We start from the raw sequence: 17,589 nt of genomic DNA, 5'->3' as shown, positions 1-17,589 counted from the left end.
CTAGTCTTTAGGAAATTTGCAGGTAAAAATTCCATTGTACTGTGTAAACTTGACACTAAATCTGAAATCAGAACCTCCTAAAACAGATTTTTCAGAAATTTAATATCTTTTGAATTACCTTTTCATTTAATATACTTAAGTTTGTAGTTTCTTATTTTAAATTAAGGGAGATAATTATGGATGGTTTGCTAGCTAAACAAATTGTCACCACTACAGGATTAATTTTATAACTTTTGTTAGCATATTAGTTGAAATGATTCCATCTTAAATATAAACAACATATTCAGTGTATCTAGTGCACTGACTGTACTGTGTCTCTTGGTATTCCCTGATATATATCCTGTCGCTTTGCTTTCCTTCAAAATTAAAACGTTTTTCAAGTTCATTTATATTGTACCTTTAGCACATCAGCAGGGGGACAGGATGTATTATAACAAAAATAATTGACGGCACTGTGTGATTCTGAAAAGTGCTTTAAATTCAACACATGTGTGACTAACATGCTCTCTTTTCCTAGATAATGGGAAAAGGCAGTATTTTATGTCTGGATAAAAATAAAGCATTAACAAAGTGCACCCAGTTGTGTTGATATTTGATGCTTCCTAGTATTTTTTTTATTTTTTCCCCCTCATGAGGTCTTGGAACAATCCCAGAAAAATGGTAGAAACCACTTTTAACGACAGTAAAAGGAACATGTCTTATTAGCAGATCAGCTTAATTTTATAAAGCAGCTATTTTAATTCATGGGGATATATTTTGTAGTTATAGTTGTTTATACTCCATTTGAAAAATTAATTTCCCCTTTTGTTTCTTTCTCACCTCTTTTATCTTTAGACTCATTCAGAAGAGCGTCCTTTTCAGTGTGAGGAATGCAAAGCCTTGTTCAGGACTCCATTTTCCCTACAAAGACACTTGTTGATACACAATAGTGGGTATCTAAGCCAAAGTAAAATAATATTTTTATTTTTTAATATTTCCGTAAAAATATACTATCAGCTTGTTTTAAGTATCATCATTATATGATGTAGCCAATATTATTAGTCATTATTAAAATCATGTAATAGAAACCTTTATCCTTTTACTCACACCAGTGCATGTCCAAGTATTAGCTAGCTTTACAGTGTGTTATGGTGGTTTCTGTTTTGTGCCTTAGCACTTTAAGCTAAGAGACTTAAAAATTTCTTATTCACATCTGGCTGTAGAGCTTGCATTGTATATTATTTACAGTTAATTAGTTTATAATAGCCCAAACGCTGCTCTAATATCTTTTTTAATATTTTAATGGCTTATATAGCTGAAGAGAAGTGCAACATCTCTTTCAAGCTTTAACAAACAAAAGACTGCATTCAATTCTTAATGTTGAAGAATTAGTTTTTATTCCTTACTGAATCTGTTCAAAGTCTTTAAAAATTATACCCAATGCCTACTGTATATGTGTGTGTGTGTATATATATATATATATATATATATATATATATATATATATATATATGGTTGAAATAGTTTACTGTCAAATAAATGCAAAGAGTACACGACACGTGTTTCGCCCTCATTCTATATATATATATATATATATATATATATATATATATACATACACACACACACACAGGGGTGGATGTCCTTAGAGTGCGGTTGTCTAAATTTACAGCAGTTCTTCAAATAGGAATAAGCACATAAAATCTCTACATTTTCCCTTTCTCTTGAATTTTCACCTCACATATGGTGGTGAGGAGTAGTACAATACAGACTGTGACATCATTTTCAATCATTTTGTGGTTTTCTGTATAAATGTCATTAAATGTAATGGGCAGCATGCACAGCTATGCAATAATCTCTATCAAGATAAGCAACTTGATCAGCAGCTTGTTGTTCAGCTGAATAATAGAAATCACTGCTTGTAATACTTAGCATCCTATGTACACATCCCAGCCATGTCATCTGAAGGGGTATACAATAAGACTGCAAATTTCTGCTGAGGGATCAGTTGTTAGTGGGTTTTTGTGCCATTGTTATGCCGTTTCAAACTCTATGATGTACTGTATCATTATCAAAAACTATAGGATATTTAAGCATAAAGTCAACGTGCTGTACATTCCTATGGTTTATTTTACTTTAAATTATTTGTGCTTTGCAATTTAAATTGTTTCACTATCATCTATATGCAGTTGTGCCCATAAGTTTACATATCCTGGCAGAATTTGTGAAATATTGGCCATTGTTTGAAAAATATAAGTGATCATTTAGATAGCTTTCCTTTTAAATCGGGAGTGTGTTCAGGCGAAGCAATTTATTATCACATAATTATGTGTGCCCTTTCTAAGTCATAGTGATAAATGAAGTCACCCAAATGGGCATGATCAAAAGTTTACATACTCTTGAATGTTGGGGCTGATAATATACACACAACTTGACACACACAGGTTTAAATTAAGGATACCTGTAACTGCTTTGGATTGTAATCAGTGTCTGTATATAAATGATCAATTTAAATTCATGCAGAGCTGCACTGACTTTGCTGGATACCGAGCCATGGGGAAAGCAGAAGAACTGTCAAAGGACCTGCGAGAAAATGTTGTTGTATTATAGAAATTAGGAAAAGGATATAAAAAGATATCCAGCTACAGCGGCATAGGTAACTTAGTGAACGTTGATGGCAAGATGAATGCAACATGTTACTGTAAAATATTGGATGACAACTTGCATTCATCAGTCTGAAAGCTGCGCATGGGACGCACTTGGATCTTCCAACATCACATTGATCCAAAACAAGGCCAAGTCGATCCTACAGTGGCTGCAGCAGAAAAAACGTGAAGGTGCTGGAGTGGCCATCACAGTCTCCTCACCTGAGTATCAGTGAGCCACATGAGGGAGATCTCAAACATGCTGTTCATGCAAGATAACCCAAGAATTTACGAGATTTGGAGACTTTTTGCGAAGAAGAATTGGCAGCTCTACCACCTGAGAAAATCAAGGGCCTTATCCACAACTATCACAAAATACTGCATGCCATCATTGATGCTAAACAGGGCAATACACAGCATTAAGAACTAAGGGTATGCAAACTTTTGAACAGGGACCATCTCATTGTTTTCCTTATTACTATGATTTGTTTAATGGTTGTGCTATTCTGTGATGCCTTATAGTTTAATTTGGATTCCATTAAAAAGTAAATGAAATGTGTTTTGCCTGATAAGTCATCTTTTCTTTAAAATATGGTACATATCTTACGAATTCTGCTCGGGTACGTATAAACTTATGGGCACAACCGTATGTAAAATTGAATTTCTGTTAGAGCATCAAGTGACAACTACTACACCTATTTCTATAACATTTTGCAGTTATTTTCCATATGATACAACCTTGTAAATAAGCTAATACATTTTTTGATTTATTACGTATAAATATCTAGATTTAAAAATTATTGTCACTAAAAGATACCCTTTTCACTGGACCTTTGCACATTTTAACTTCAGTTTCTCCAGAACATAACATGATAGCAAAATTATTTTTACTTCAAAAGGATTAGAAACAATTGCAAACAAACACCAATATCATATGGTTATGTTGACCACAATAATTACTGAAAAATTTTAAATATTTAAGCATGTTGAAAAAGAATTTGATTTTTAAGTTTGCTACTCAATAACTCTTAAAGGATTGACAGTATCAAACTCCGTTCCTTGTTTTTCTGAATGCTCATTTTATGACAAACAAAAAAGGTCATGGTCAATTTTTTTCTAGGACAAATAATAATGGAACAAAAAAGAAGGAGAAGACACTTGATAGGTATTCGCCAAGAGTGCTGCTCAGGGAGGGGGAAAGAGGATGTGTGTGCCGCTTAGCCCTTATTTGTCTCTTAGTATTGGAAGCATTCTACACACTTTGTAATATTTCAGTATTACTATGGAACTATTGAGATAATTATTATTAATGTTCTACAAATTCTACTTTACTGCAAAATTATTGTCACGCCCAAGGCAACTCTGTTTGATCTTATTCAGGAAAAGATCTCAGTCGCCCCACGGGAGAAAGACTTTCCGAGACTAAGGTCATAAAGCCTAAGTAACCGTTTCTGGACAAAGGAAGAACCGTAACAACAGTTGTGTGGAGCTTCCACCTGTAGCTGAAGTCACTTCAGTACACATGTAGTTTGTCAGCATGCACATGTCGATCAAACACAGGAAGCTCTGCAGTTTACTTGTGACTTTACGCTGTAGGAAGATACGTAAATAAATCAAGGTAAATAACATTCGATCTGGCTTTTATATAAGTAACATATAAATGTTTTTATGTAAAGATCATCACAAAACATAATCACAAACTGGGCTTTGCACGATACCTTGGCGAGCTCTGTAAGCCATACTTTTTCTTTGAAGGACAGGTGTGGGGCAGACTGACTGGCAGGATGACGCCGGACCTCTTGCTGCATCCAAATGGTGCCATCTTTTGCCTTTATGCCTGGTGCAGCTGCGTTGTTCTTATATGTGAGTGGATGTTTCTTGCAGGGAGGGCTTCTGTTCTTTTTCTCGGATGCAGAACCCTCGTCCTTATCTGAGTTCCTCTGTTATAGCACATCTTTAGTTGAAAACAGCAGTGTCAGATCGGGGGGAGTGTGAACGCAACTGAGAGAATAAAACTGAAAAGAAAAAAAAAAAAACGCTAACCTTTACAAATACAGTGGAACCTCGGCTCACGAACATCTCTGAACACGTACAAATCGGGTTACAACCAAAAAAGTTTGCCAAACTTTTGCATCTGTTTACGACCACACACTCGGTTGACGAACAAGCCAGTTTCCCTTCCGGTTTGTACGCACCGATGATTTCTGTGCGTGTTGCATTGTTCTTGGTCAGACGTGTGTGCTTGCACGTGCATGCGTGTTTTCGCTGTGAACTGTTTGTGCTCTATTTTGTTTCCCTTCCGGTTCGTACGCGCCGATATGTTCCTCACGTGTTCAGTCTCTCCCTGTGCATTGTTTTCGGTCAGACATGCGTGCTTTTGCTGTGAACTCTCTGTGCTCTACAGTATTTCGTGTGCTTTTGCATTAATTTTGCAGTTAACCATGGCTTCTAAGAAAGTGAAAAGTGGTGAGAAGAAAAGTTAGAAGAAAATTGAAATCGAAATAAAGAAAGAAATTATTGAAAAGTATGAGCGTGGCGTTCATGTTACTGATCTTGCCGCCGAGTACAAGAAGTCAAAATCTACAATTTCGACTATTCTAAAGCAGAAAGAGGCCATTAAAGCAGCTGATGTTGCAAAAGGAGTTACAGTGTTAACCAAGCAGAGGCCTCAAGTGCTGGAAGAGGTAGAAAAACTGTTGCTAGTGTGGCTGAACGAGAACCAACTTGCAGGGGATAGCGTAAGCGAGGCGATGTTATGCGAGAAAGCCAGGAAGATTCATGGTGATTTGCTGCAAAACTATCCTACAAGTGGCTAGTTCTTCCTCCTCACTTCCTTCATGCCAGAACTCGACTCATGCAAGGTTAGTTTACTTGGTTGTTTATGGTTTGTTTTTGTATAAATTAAGGATTTTTCAAATGTTCATGTTTTTCCCTGTGCTTAAAACTCATTAAAAAAAAGTGTTTACAGCGATCGGGTCGTAAGGCTATTAGCGTGAACTCCTGCAATGTTACTGTCTTGGTTGTTTATGGTTGGTTTTTAAATAAAGTTCGGATTTGTTCAAATGTTCCTTTTTTTTTCCCTGTGCTTAAAACTCATTTAAAAAAGTGTTTACAGCGAGTGGTTCGTAGCGTGATTTGTTGCAATGTTACTTTTCTTGGTGGTTTATTAAATTACGGATTTTTCAAATGCTCATTTTTTTCCCTGTGTTGTGCTTAAAACGCATTAAAAAAGTGTTTACAGCGAGTGGTTCGTAAGGCTCTTGCAATGTTAGTTTTCTCTGTTGTTCAAGGTTTTCTCAGTGTTGTTCAATATTTTTACATTTAGTTTACTATTATGCTGTGCATTCTATGGTTTAATTAACTATATTTGTGCTTAAAAATCTTTAAAAAAATATATATTTACATAAAGTTTGTACTGTCTGGAACGGGTTAATTGTATTTACATTCAATCCTATGGGGGAAATTACTTCGGGTTACGACCAGAGTTTTGGAATGAATTACGGTCGTGACCCGAGGTTCCACTGTACCATACATTTACACCGGCTGTTCCAGACTCAAATTAAATGTATGTTTTTATTGTATAATAGTAACAATAAGAGCAGCTCACTACTCAAAATGTTTATTTTGTGAAGCGGCAAGGCTCGAACCCACGACCTGTTGATTATGAGTCAACAGTTCTTACCGCTGTACTACCAAAGCAGTCGTGACACTGAAGTACAGTAATATGATTTATTTTTCTTCGGTTATAGTCTTGAATAAAAGCGCACTTGTTTTGTTATACTTGTACCTATTGTGAAAATGCTTATTTGATATTTGAACTTCAGTCTTCACACATTATATGCTTCATGTCAAAATTTTGTCGTTAGTACTAAAGCATGAAAAAAGTTTGTCTTTTAGGTATGTATGTGACGATGCTGGTCCCCTACAGATTCCCTCTTCCCACATGGAAGTCTGCTGAACCAACACCGTCGATAGTTATGACCGAGATGAGCTGACATATGAGGACAATTAACTGATGATGCCAGAAGATGGTGCTTTTATTAACAGAAAAGTCAAAATACAAGTAAAACCAACAAAAGTGTCAATTGTGCAGTGCTCAAAAAAGAGTACATAAAAAAATCCATAAAAATCCGACAAAATGTGGGAATAAAAATCAATAAATAAATCCATTAAAAATCCGGGGATAAAATGCAGACTAACTCCTTCTGATCTCAGCCCACCGCCTTCTCATGCTCCTCGGCTCACCCATTGTTCACATAGCCAGCGGAAACTTGACAGCCACAAGCTCTTTTCGGCCGACCTCCATCTTGGCTGCCTCCAGGCATCACGGCCAGACCGTCTGAGGTCGGCTCTCCTCCCTTCTTCCTTCGCGCTCACATGGTCACACCTCGGAAGCCTAGGGAGGGCACCTGCCTTGCTCGCCACACTCCACCCGAATGTTCAGTGGGGTGAACTGGCCCCTAGAACGCCACAGCTAACGCTCCTTCACGGGGCCCCAGCTTGCACTGCTTCCTCCTTTCAGGTGGCCAGATCCTCCTGCTAAGAATGCCTTTCACGTCTTTTAACCTCTTTCGATCCTTCTTTTCTTTGATCTCCCATCTTTGATTTCTTCTGTCGTTGATTCCACCACCCCCTTTCCTTGTGCCGAACCATATATATATACCCTCATGTCTCCATGGGCACAGTGCCTTAATCACACGCTGTAGGAAGCCAATGAAGCAATTGAGAACGATCGCACCCGCACGTGCAGGTGTGACTCGCTCCAACTACCTCATTAACTCCCCATGGTCATGCAGTCGTGCTCAGGGAGAACGATACGGCTCTATGGATTTAAAACTGGCCCTTTTTTTTTTTTTTTTTTTTTTTTTTTTTTGGGAAGCCATGGACCCGCTATATCACAATGTGTTCAACATTTCTGTCATGCTACACTTACATAGATCTTTGTAGACATGGAACACGCATGAAATGCATGTGTTCCAAATAACAATATATTAGTCTGCGGCGGTGGGAGGATGGGATAGTAGGCTGCTTGCTGCTTGTGCATATCGACACATTTACAAAACAAAAGAAGCTGATGGAGCGGTGTGAACGGATTTAAGGTGGGCCGGGAGTACAAGTTTTTTCATAGGCTTTGGTAATTCTAGTATTAATATAAAGTTTGAAAGGTTCTTCTGTACAGTAAGTTCTAAAGAATTATACAATTTCTCCCTTTTTTCCCCATTAACAGGTATTTCCAGTGCAAGTTCGAACTTGCATACAAAATTGAGTTAAAATGTTTGCAGAAACAAAACTAGTTTGTAACCCAAAGCCTGTTTGTGGTAGATGAATATTGTTTACTGTATATGTATGTGGGTATGTTTGTGTGTGTGTGTATGTGTATATTTTTTATTTATAATATAAAAAAGCCAAATAACACTGACTCACTCATCATGAAATCTCCCAAACCATGAGGACTTGGGACTTGAAATTTGGAATGTAGGTTACCTTTGGCCCATTGGTGCTTGCTAAGAAAAGGTTTTAAAAATTTCGTGGTCCAAGCGCAAAATTTCTTATAATTTTTTAGACCCGTTTGTATCTCTGTCCACTTTTCACGAGAGAACTACTTAACGGATTTAGATGGGTTTTTTTCTATAATTTGCTTGACAATTCAGTTGATTTTGCAACTTTCTCATCGCGCTAAGTATCATACTTCATTTGTGGCACCGATTTATTAGCGCAAATCCAAGAGATGTTTCTGAAAAGAAAAGTCAGTACAAAATTTATAACAATTGAATACAATTACAAACTTTATGAATTACTAATGATTTAATGCATACACATAAAGATACTGATTAGTTTAAACACATAGTAAAACAGAACAATTCCAACCTAATTAACAGAAATAGATCCTAACAATACTGTGTATGTGCATTAATGTTATTGTTAAGCTATGACCAGCTAACAATGGAGCTGAGGGAAAACACAAACTCAAGTCAGCAGCATCCCTGTAGAAAGTGAACTTCTATGGGGTCAATTATAATGTAAAGTCGAAAAACAAAGATGGACACAGTCATTTTCCTGGAGAGGTGGGCCAAATAGCTGCCCACTCCATTCCAATGCCAAGCAGTCTATTATGATGGCAGAATCTTTTCATCTTTGATTCCATGGCTCCTGGTATCTCTGGTGCCCTTTTCATGTGCAGGAAAACAGCTAGAATAAAGAGCAGAAGCACAAAGTGACATAGCAGCATATCCAGATGAAACAGAACACTAGTCCTTTATTGGCCATTATAAACTAAAGTTCAAACTTTGTAATTTATTTTATGTAAAAATAAATAGTCTTAAGATAGAATGTATGTGTCTTCAGTTAAGACGAGACTAACAGCTTGTTCCTTGGTCAGGAAAGAAAATATGTTTTAAATGTTATCACCTAGAAATGAGAGAATGATGTACAGTAATCCCTCCTCCATCGCGGGGGTTGCGTTCCAGAGCCACCCGCGAAATAGGAAAATCCGCGAAGTAGAAACCATATGTTTATATGGTTATTTTTAGAATGTCATGCTTGGGTCACAGATTTGCGCAGAAACACAGGAGGTTGTAGAGAGACAGGAACGTTATTCAAACACTGCAAACAAACATTTGTCTCTTTTTCAAAAGTTTAAACTGTGCTCCATGACAAGACAGAGATGACAGTTCTGTCTCACAATTAAAAGAATGCAAACATATCTTCCTTTTCAAAGGAGTGCAAAGCAAGCAGTCAAAAAAAAAATCAATAGGGCTTTTTGGCTTTTAAGTATGCGAAGCACCGCCGGTACAAAGCTGTTGAAGGCGGCAGCTCACACCCCCTCTGTCAGGAGCAGAGAGAGAGAGAGAGAGAGAGAGAGATAGAGAGAGAGAGAGATAAAAAATCAATACGTGCCCTTTGAGCTTTTAAGTATGCGAAGCTCCGTGCAGCATGTCGTTTCAGGAAGCAGCTGCACACAGCCCCCCTGCTCACACCCCCCTACGTCAGCGCAAGAGAGAGAGAGAGAGAGAGTAAGTTGGGTAGCTTCTCAGCCATCTGCCAATAGCGTCCCTTGTATGAAATCAACTGGGCAAACCAACTGAGGAAGCATGTACCAGAAATTAAAAGACCCATTGTCCGCAGAAACCCGCGAAGCAGTGAAAAATCCGCGATATATATTTAAATATGCTTACATATAAAATCCGCGATGGAGTGAAGCCGCGAAAGGCGAAGCGCGATATAGCGAGGGATCACTGTACACTTAGTAACAGCTGAGCATATGATTTAAGAATTTAGGCAATGACCAATACAGCTTCACCAGCATCATTAACCAGAGTTTGCTATGTTTAAGAGTCTTTTAATTTAAATGAGATGATTGATTTTGTATTGGAATCACTAAGTGAAAATTTCACAATACTATGTTTGTAAGCTCTAGAATTCTTTTTTTATATATCTTGGAAATTTTAACTAAGTGTTTACTGCTCTTCTGTTGTGCTCTGTCTGGATCTGGAGAATCAGCTGTTCTCTTCTGAGGTAGTTTTCAGAAAAATAATAATACTGTATATAATTATCAATAATAGTGAGGTCTTCATTGTTTCAAATGGAGGAATACCATTTGTGCCAAAATGAAACAGATAACATGGCAATTATGAAATGATCACTTGTAAAAGTACAGTAATATATATAAATTAATCAATAAATGATATTAAAAAACACATAATTAAATAGCTAAATTAAGTCATAACATTAATATGAATTATAATGTCATTGTTTTGTAATCATTAAAAGTTTTATTTCAATATGGCCTTGTTTTTAAAGAACATTTTTATTTTACAGAGCAACCTTTTCCGAATGGCAGATTTCTGGAAGTCTCTTTTAATGCTTGCGCTATTTATTTTTTTATTGCCTCTTTTCATAATTGTTTTCTGCTCTTGTTAATTAAGACACTTGGCTAAACCTGTTCTTATTGGTTAATCCTTTGCTCATGATTAATTTTCCCCGATTTACTCCTTTAAGTGAACAGATTAATTTGATTCATTTACAGTCTGGCGTAGGTCCGGGGGGAGGTCCTGGGGAGGGGAGTGATGTCATTCCATATGAGCACATCACAAATATATAATTTAACAATTTTTACATTAATGCACAGTATATGTTTATTGAAGAATGAAAATTATCAATAATTATATATAATTATCTATAACTGATTATGTAAAATAGATTATATATAAATATATTATTATTTATATATAATTATATATTTAAAATTATAATTCATATGCCATGTCCTGTTTCCATACACAAAAGTATGACAATGCATTAAAGATGAATAATTAAAATGAGATATTTGTTACAGAATCATAAGTGAATGTGTATTATGCAGCTCATAACGATTCATTCACATATCAAATGAACGAGAGTCATTAGACTGGTTATTGGGTAGTGACTCTTTCAATAATCAGATGAAGGAGAATCGTTACACTGATTCTCAAGTAATGACTCATTCAAGACTCATGATTCAGGCAAAATGAAAGACACTGACAACATCACACAGGAATGACATCCATGTGCATTCCAATTGGTGAATACACTGATGCAGTTAAAAGTCGGGACGGTTAGCTTGAATAGACAGATCATTTATCACATGATGCTATTTTTGAGACAAGTTGATGATAAGTTGAAAATGCTCAAAGAAGTGATTTTCAAAATTTGATGGTGATGAAGAAGTCTTTAATATAAAACTGACTGATCTCCATCTCCACATAAAAAATGCCTGTGAAGAAATCACAAAGATACGTGATTACGTGTGGACACGGCTCCCAATTGATCTTAAACTACCAAGAAATGTTTTATTAACATGAATATTTTGAAAAACACTCATTCATCCAAGCACTCCCAATGGATCATCAGTTTGTCTTAAAACAGTATCATATTGTGGTAACAGATTCCTCTTCATATTGGCGGGGCTAAATGCTTTCATGACAGTAACCCATTAGAAGTGAACATGGAGGGAGACACTACATTCCACAAGACTCTGGAACATTTAAGATGTCAGGAGGTGATTTTCAGAAAGAGGACAACAGCCCTGTGCAGGGGTTTTGGGTTGTCCTTTGGGTTGAAAAAGAGAGAGAGAGAGACAAATAGAATGATAGTGTGAAGGCGCAGGCGATTAGATATACTGGCAATAGTAGTCTATATTAAGGAGAGGGACAGCATGAGAGTAGCAGTGTGTTTTCTTTTACCAGACATTTACTATAGATTGTAACAATGGGAATGTTTAACTAGGTATTCAGGCTTTTAACATACTATTGTTGTTGTTGTTTAATAAACATACCTATTGCATCATACAGGTACAGTATGTTAAATTATCTCTGTGTATTTATTCTGCAAAACTGACTCTCACAACTCACACTGCCTCAGTATTTCACCAGTTTGAATTTCAGAAGAATAGTGCTAAAAGATCTTTAGTAGCCTACCAGCTAGAATCAGGCAAAAGTAATTGACAACAAAGGATTGACCAATAGGAAAAGGTTCATTGGTCTTCATTGACGAGTCATAAAATCCTGAAAAAAGGCATTGTGAAATAAATAGTGCTGGTTTTAAAAGAGCCATTGGTAAGGTATGATTGTGAAATAAAAACAGTCTTTAAAAATTTGAAATGAAACGTAATAATTACATAATAATGCCATTGTATTTCGTAATGATTAGATGACTTTTCATAATAATTAAATTACTTATTTAATTATGCAATTGTTTCCACAATTTATGAACTTATATCACAATACTTTTGCATGTGATTATTTATTTCATAATTGCCATTTTATTTATTTCATTTCGGGTCAAATGATATTCCATAGAGTAAACTTTTCAACCCTGAAAAGTAAACTACTTCCTCCACTTGCAGTTTTACTTTTTCAGTTACAACACACATAGCATTCACTGGTTTTTGCTTTACCAAATTCTGGTAAGATGCTAGAAATACTGATGCCAGTTTACCTATTTATCTTTACTCATGTGGGGAAAAAAGCCTGTTTCTAACTGTGCCCTTGAAGTAATTGTGGCAGGCTGGGTACTCCTGGAAAGATTCAATAATATTCCAAATGTTTTCCATTTGGAGGTTGTGGCTCTTACTGTGGTTTGGTGGGTTTCCAGATCCTTAGAAGTTCATTTTTAGCCCTTTCCAGACAATTAGATTATCAACAGCTTTTTTCTGATCTCTACAAATTTCCTTTAATCATAGTACTATGTGCTTGTTAAATGGCAACTGGACTGTTATGGTAAGGGGCAAAACAAGCAAGTTTATATTGACAAGCTATAATCAAGCCTAGTTGTGTTCGATCAGGTAACTTTATCCCTTTAATTGGTTTTGTAACACCAAGTAATTACTTTTTCATGCCATACAAGTTGGTGTTCAGCTAGATAAAGAGAGTAAGTAAAAAGTGCCATTTGTTCATTGTCTAATATTAGATTTGGTTGAACACCATAAAACATTCAGTGCTAATAATTTGCAATAATAGGAAAAACATGAGGAAGTGGCAAATAATTTTTCCCGGCACTGTATAAAACATAGAACAAGAAAGCTTTTAAAACAGAGGAAATGTCCCAAAATAAAGCACTTATTTGATGGTATAAAAACATAGCTTTTTGCAGGTGAATGCATTCCAAAAATAAGAATAAACATTTCAGTGGTATGAGAAAATGACAAGATGCACCGTAAAAGTTGCACTGGGAAATTCCAGATCTTCACAAACATACCTTTCTTTTTGTTTGAGTCCATTGCTCCCAGATGGTCATTTCGACCAATTCCTTATATTACCTGCAGCTGTAGCTCCAGGCATGTGGTTCTTCTTTGTTACAACCTGCTCTGGTTAGATATGTATATGCAAATAACATCCAGGATCTGAAACAATCTGTTAATAAGCGAGGTAATGCATGTAATATGTGGTCTCCTTATATGATGAAACACACTGAAAGCTGCACAAACATACACTGAAAGCAACATACAATAAAATAAATATTACAGTATTAGAAATGTTCATACAGCGGGCTGCTACATAGGTTAAAACATAGGTTTAATGTTCTCAAAATTTACAATAGTTCATAGTTTATCGTAATTCAGCATTTCTTCATCAAAAACCCATCAGCATTTTTTTATAAAAAAACAATCATATTTATATGAAATACTGTCATTAACCAGAGATATAGTACAGTACCATGATTGCATTTTGATTGTTAATATACTTGGTGATAATTACATGTATAGTGTGATTGGATTCTGGTGTAAAACTGTAAATAGAATACTCCTGGCCACACATTGAAGGAGAGGCATACATCAGAACGCGAAAATTTCTGAAGCTGTTGCTATACCTATACAAAGTATAAGTTTTCACATTTTATTTTTCTGTATTTCAGAACTGCTCGAACCACTGTCAAGGTTGCACAGATATACATGAATAGATTGTTTTAAATCCAGCCCAAAATTCTGAATTGGATTGAGATCTGGACTCCCAGGGCACAGGTTGCTTGCTGACTGTCTCGGGTTTTCCTCCAGGATTTCCCTGTGTTTTCCAGCTATTCCTCTACCCTCACATGGCCTGTTGCAGCGAAGCATCCCACCAACACAATCAAGCCACCACCAAGATTTGGATGGTGTGTTTTTGATAATGTGAAGTAATTTATGCCAAATATGGTGCTTAGCCTGATGGGCAAATAACTAAATTTTGGTCTCATCAGAACATCGAACCTTTTTCCAGCTGACTACAGATTCTCTCATATGCCTTCTGACAAACTCTAGCCAAGATGTCATATGTGTTTTTTAAAACAGTGGCTTTCTATTTGCCATTGTGCCATAAAGCTGTCTGGCATGTACCCGGCAGATACCCGGATAATAGCTGTTGTATATTGTTGCATCTCAGCCACTGTAGAGTTATCATAGGTCTCTTGGTAGACTCCCTCACTAGTCTTATTGCGTGATTAGTCATTTTATGTGGATGTCCTGCTCTATGCAGATTTACAGCTGTGCTGTACGGTTTCCATTTCTTGATGATTGACTTAACTGGACTCTAAGGGATGCTTAATTACTTGGATATTTTCTTGTACCCATCCTCTGACTTATTCTTTTCAGTCATCTTTTCTCTGAGTTGCTAGAGATGTTTTTTTGTCTTCGTTTTGTAGGTTAGTCCATGATACTGACTCATTGCAAGTTAGACCTTCCAGATACAAGTGCATTTATACTATAATCAAATGTTTTGACATTAAAGAGTGTTGTTCTGTTAATCAATATAAAAAAGCCATATTAAATCCACTGTAATTCAGTGTTGTATAACAATAAAATGTGAAAAATTTCAAATGAAGAAATATTGTTTATAGACAGTGTACAGGCTGTCCTCCTGGCATTGCAAGCAATCTTTGCTTCCATTTGGGAGACTGACATCATCTGGCATCCAACTGACTGGAAAAGGGACTTGTCGTCTCTATCTGGAAAGAGAAAGATGATCGCCTGGATTGCAGCAACTACAGGGGGATAACACTGCTCTCGGTGCCAAGTTAGGTCCTTGCTAGGGTCGTCCTCAATAAGATCCATGATCACTTGCTCACCTACCAGCTGTAAATGTATGGTATTTCTAAAAGTTCTTTTTTTTTTTTCACTTTCATTCTCTCAGTCACGTTCACGCTCTCCTTCGCGCATTCTGATCTGACTCTAACTAACAGTGCCAGTATAAATTCACACCCGATCTGACGCTGTTCATTTTCAAATAATATTGCATTAGTGCAACGATGTTTTCTGATTGGTACTATTCAAGTCATAAAATGATTTCTTCAAAATGTCACATATATTTGTCTCTTTCTTTTTTGCCCGGTGCTGCATTGACATCATGCACCAGAAGGCATGAGCTTATTCAGTGCGAGCTGGAACATGCAGGTGGCCGTTTGCTTGTGCTATAACACACTTGACTTGGCGGCGATCAACTCACATGTACTCTACAAGACATGCACGGGGGCCACTGAGAAAAGAAGAGTGTTCATGGCTCACCTTGCAGAGGAGCTTCGTTGTCGCTTCTCACAAGAAAACGCGATGGATAAAGCAAAAGAGGATGCAGCATCGACAAGCTTCTGTTCCAAAACTGCCATTTCCCCAGCCCCTTCAGTGTAATAGTAACCTAACAGAGAGAAGTGTGTACATTGCAAAATGTACAAATCATAAATGCAGAAAGGACAGTCCTTGGGTGTTTGGGAACTGTTAACATTTGAATCTGAAGACTGCATATAGCGCGGAACTTACCTCTGTGTACTGTTCTTTCCTCTGCATGTCCTGGAGTACAAAAGAAAGTACAGTGCACCAAAATGTGGCGACTGCATGGGCAAGATTGGGAAAAAAAATAACAATGTGGTCACTGATTACAAGCGCAAGAAGGCATGCGAATGAATATGAATAATGTTGTATCAGTGCCACAATGTTTTCTGAAATGTACAATACAGGTCATAAAATGAGTTATTCCAAATATCATATATACCTATATCTCTGTTTTTTTTGTCAGTGCGGCTTTGACATCATAGACCATAAGGTTCATACTAATTCAGCGTGAGCAGGAACACTCAATAAAACTGAATAAAAAAATTTAAAGTGACAGTGAGATACGAAGCAGGCAGATTCACCATTGTTTGTGTGTCAGCTTTTATCCCTCCAGATAAGAGAATTTCCAGTTCCTTTGTCTCAAAACACCACTCACATCTGCAGTTATTCCTAGTTTCAGATGAAAAGTAACCGCGTCATATCAGTGTTTGGAGGGCGGGAGGGGAGTGTATGGATGTTGTATCATGATCGTGACTGAGAGAGTAATAGTGGAAACAAAAACGCTAACTTTTACAAGTGCTATAAATTTACACCGGCTGTTACAGACACAAATCAAATGTATGTTTTTATTGTATAATATTAACAATAAGAGTAGCTCACTACTCAAAACGGTAAATTTGCAGGGGAGATGGTTTCGAACTTACAACCTCTGAATTATAAGTCGGCAGATCTAACCGCTGCACCACGGAAGCTGTCATATTGTACTTGCACCTTTTGTGAAAGTGTTTGTCAAGGCAGGAGCTGAGAGAACTTCTTGCCCGTTCTGCGGCGTTGGGGGGATGGTATAGCAGTCTGCTTGCTGCTTGGGCTTGTCGACACATTTACAGGACAAAAGAGGCTGACGGAGAAGTGCGAAGGGATTTAAGGTGGGCCAGATTTACGGGTTTTTTCGTAGTTCTGGTAATTCTAGTGTTAACCCATTCTACAGATATACCCAGGCAAAGCTGGTTTCCTCGGTTTCTAACTTATAATAAAAGACCATTTAAGGCAATACAACTATAAATGATAAAAAATGAGCAATGTGGTGTTCTTTTAAAATACATAAATGTCTTTTGAACACGATAAATAAGGACTGTCCTTTCTACAGGAGAAATTGGTCTCCCCTACTTCTGACATGAAACCTTGTTGAAGACAGTCTTATATACTGTAAGTTTAATATAATAGACATTATAGTTAAAAAAAAAATATGGTCTCCCAGGAAAGCAATTGATTTTCAAGTATGTCACCACTTATTTTGTAAAATAAACTTACAAGACTGAGAAATAAATCATTCCCAGAAACAGAGGAGCCCCCGTCAGCATCACTTAGACTAACATGTTCATACCACATCCCAGTACAGAACATTAATTAAGCTCTTTTAAATTCTTTATAAAACAAATGGAGTATTTTTTTGGTTTTCATATAGTTAACTACAAAAGTTCCTGTTGTTTGTTTACTGTTTACCATTTATTTAATTTTCCCACATTCAAGAAATGAAAAAGCGTAAATGTCTCTCTATTCTTGTTTTCCTGTCTTCTTAATTTTATGCAAGCATACTATTACTGTACAATGGTTAATAGTAATATTAAAAGTTGGATGGAAAGGCAAGTCATGTAACATACCCCTCAAGAGAGTTAATTGTAATGTTAGTAA

General features: G+C 36.6%; 1 protein-coding gene across 2 annotated transcripts in view; it reads left to right on the top strand.

Annotated features, from left to right (window-relative positions):
• prdm5 (PR domain containing 5) overlaps positions 1–17,589 on the top strand; it is a 295,484-nt gene that overhangs the window by 143,282 nt on the left and 134,613 nt on the right. For both annotated transcript variants that reach the window (XM_028802172.2, XM_028802169.2), the window contains one exon: positions 835–928. In XM_028802172.2, the coding sequence (XP_028658005.1) occupies positions 835–928 (94 nt within the window). The remainder of the gene's footprint in view (positions 1–834; positions 929–17,589) is intronic.

This window comes from Erpetoichthys calabaricus, chromosome 5, assembly GCF_900747795.2.
Source record: "Erpetoichthys calabaricus chromosome 5, fErpCal1.3, whole genome shotgun sequence".
Classification (NCBI taxonomy): domain Eukaryota; kingdom Metazoa; phylum Chordata; class Cladistia; order Polypteriformes; family Polypteridae; genus Erpetoichthys; species Erpetoichthys calabaricus.
The sequence above is the reverse complement of the archived record's forward strand: the minus strand, read 5'-3'. Positions and strand labels throughout refer to the sequence as shown.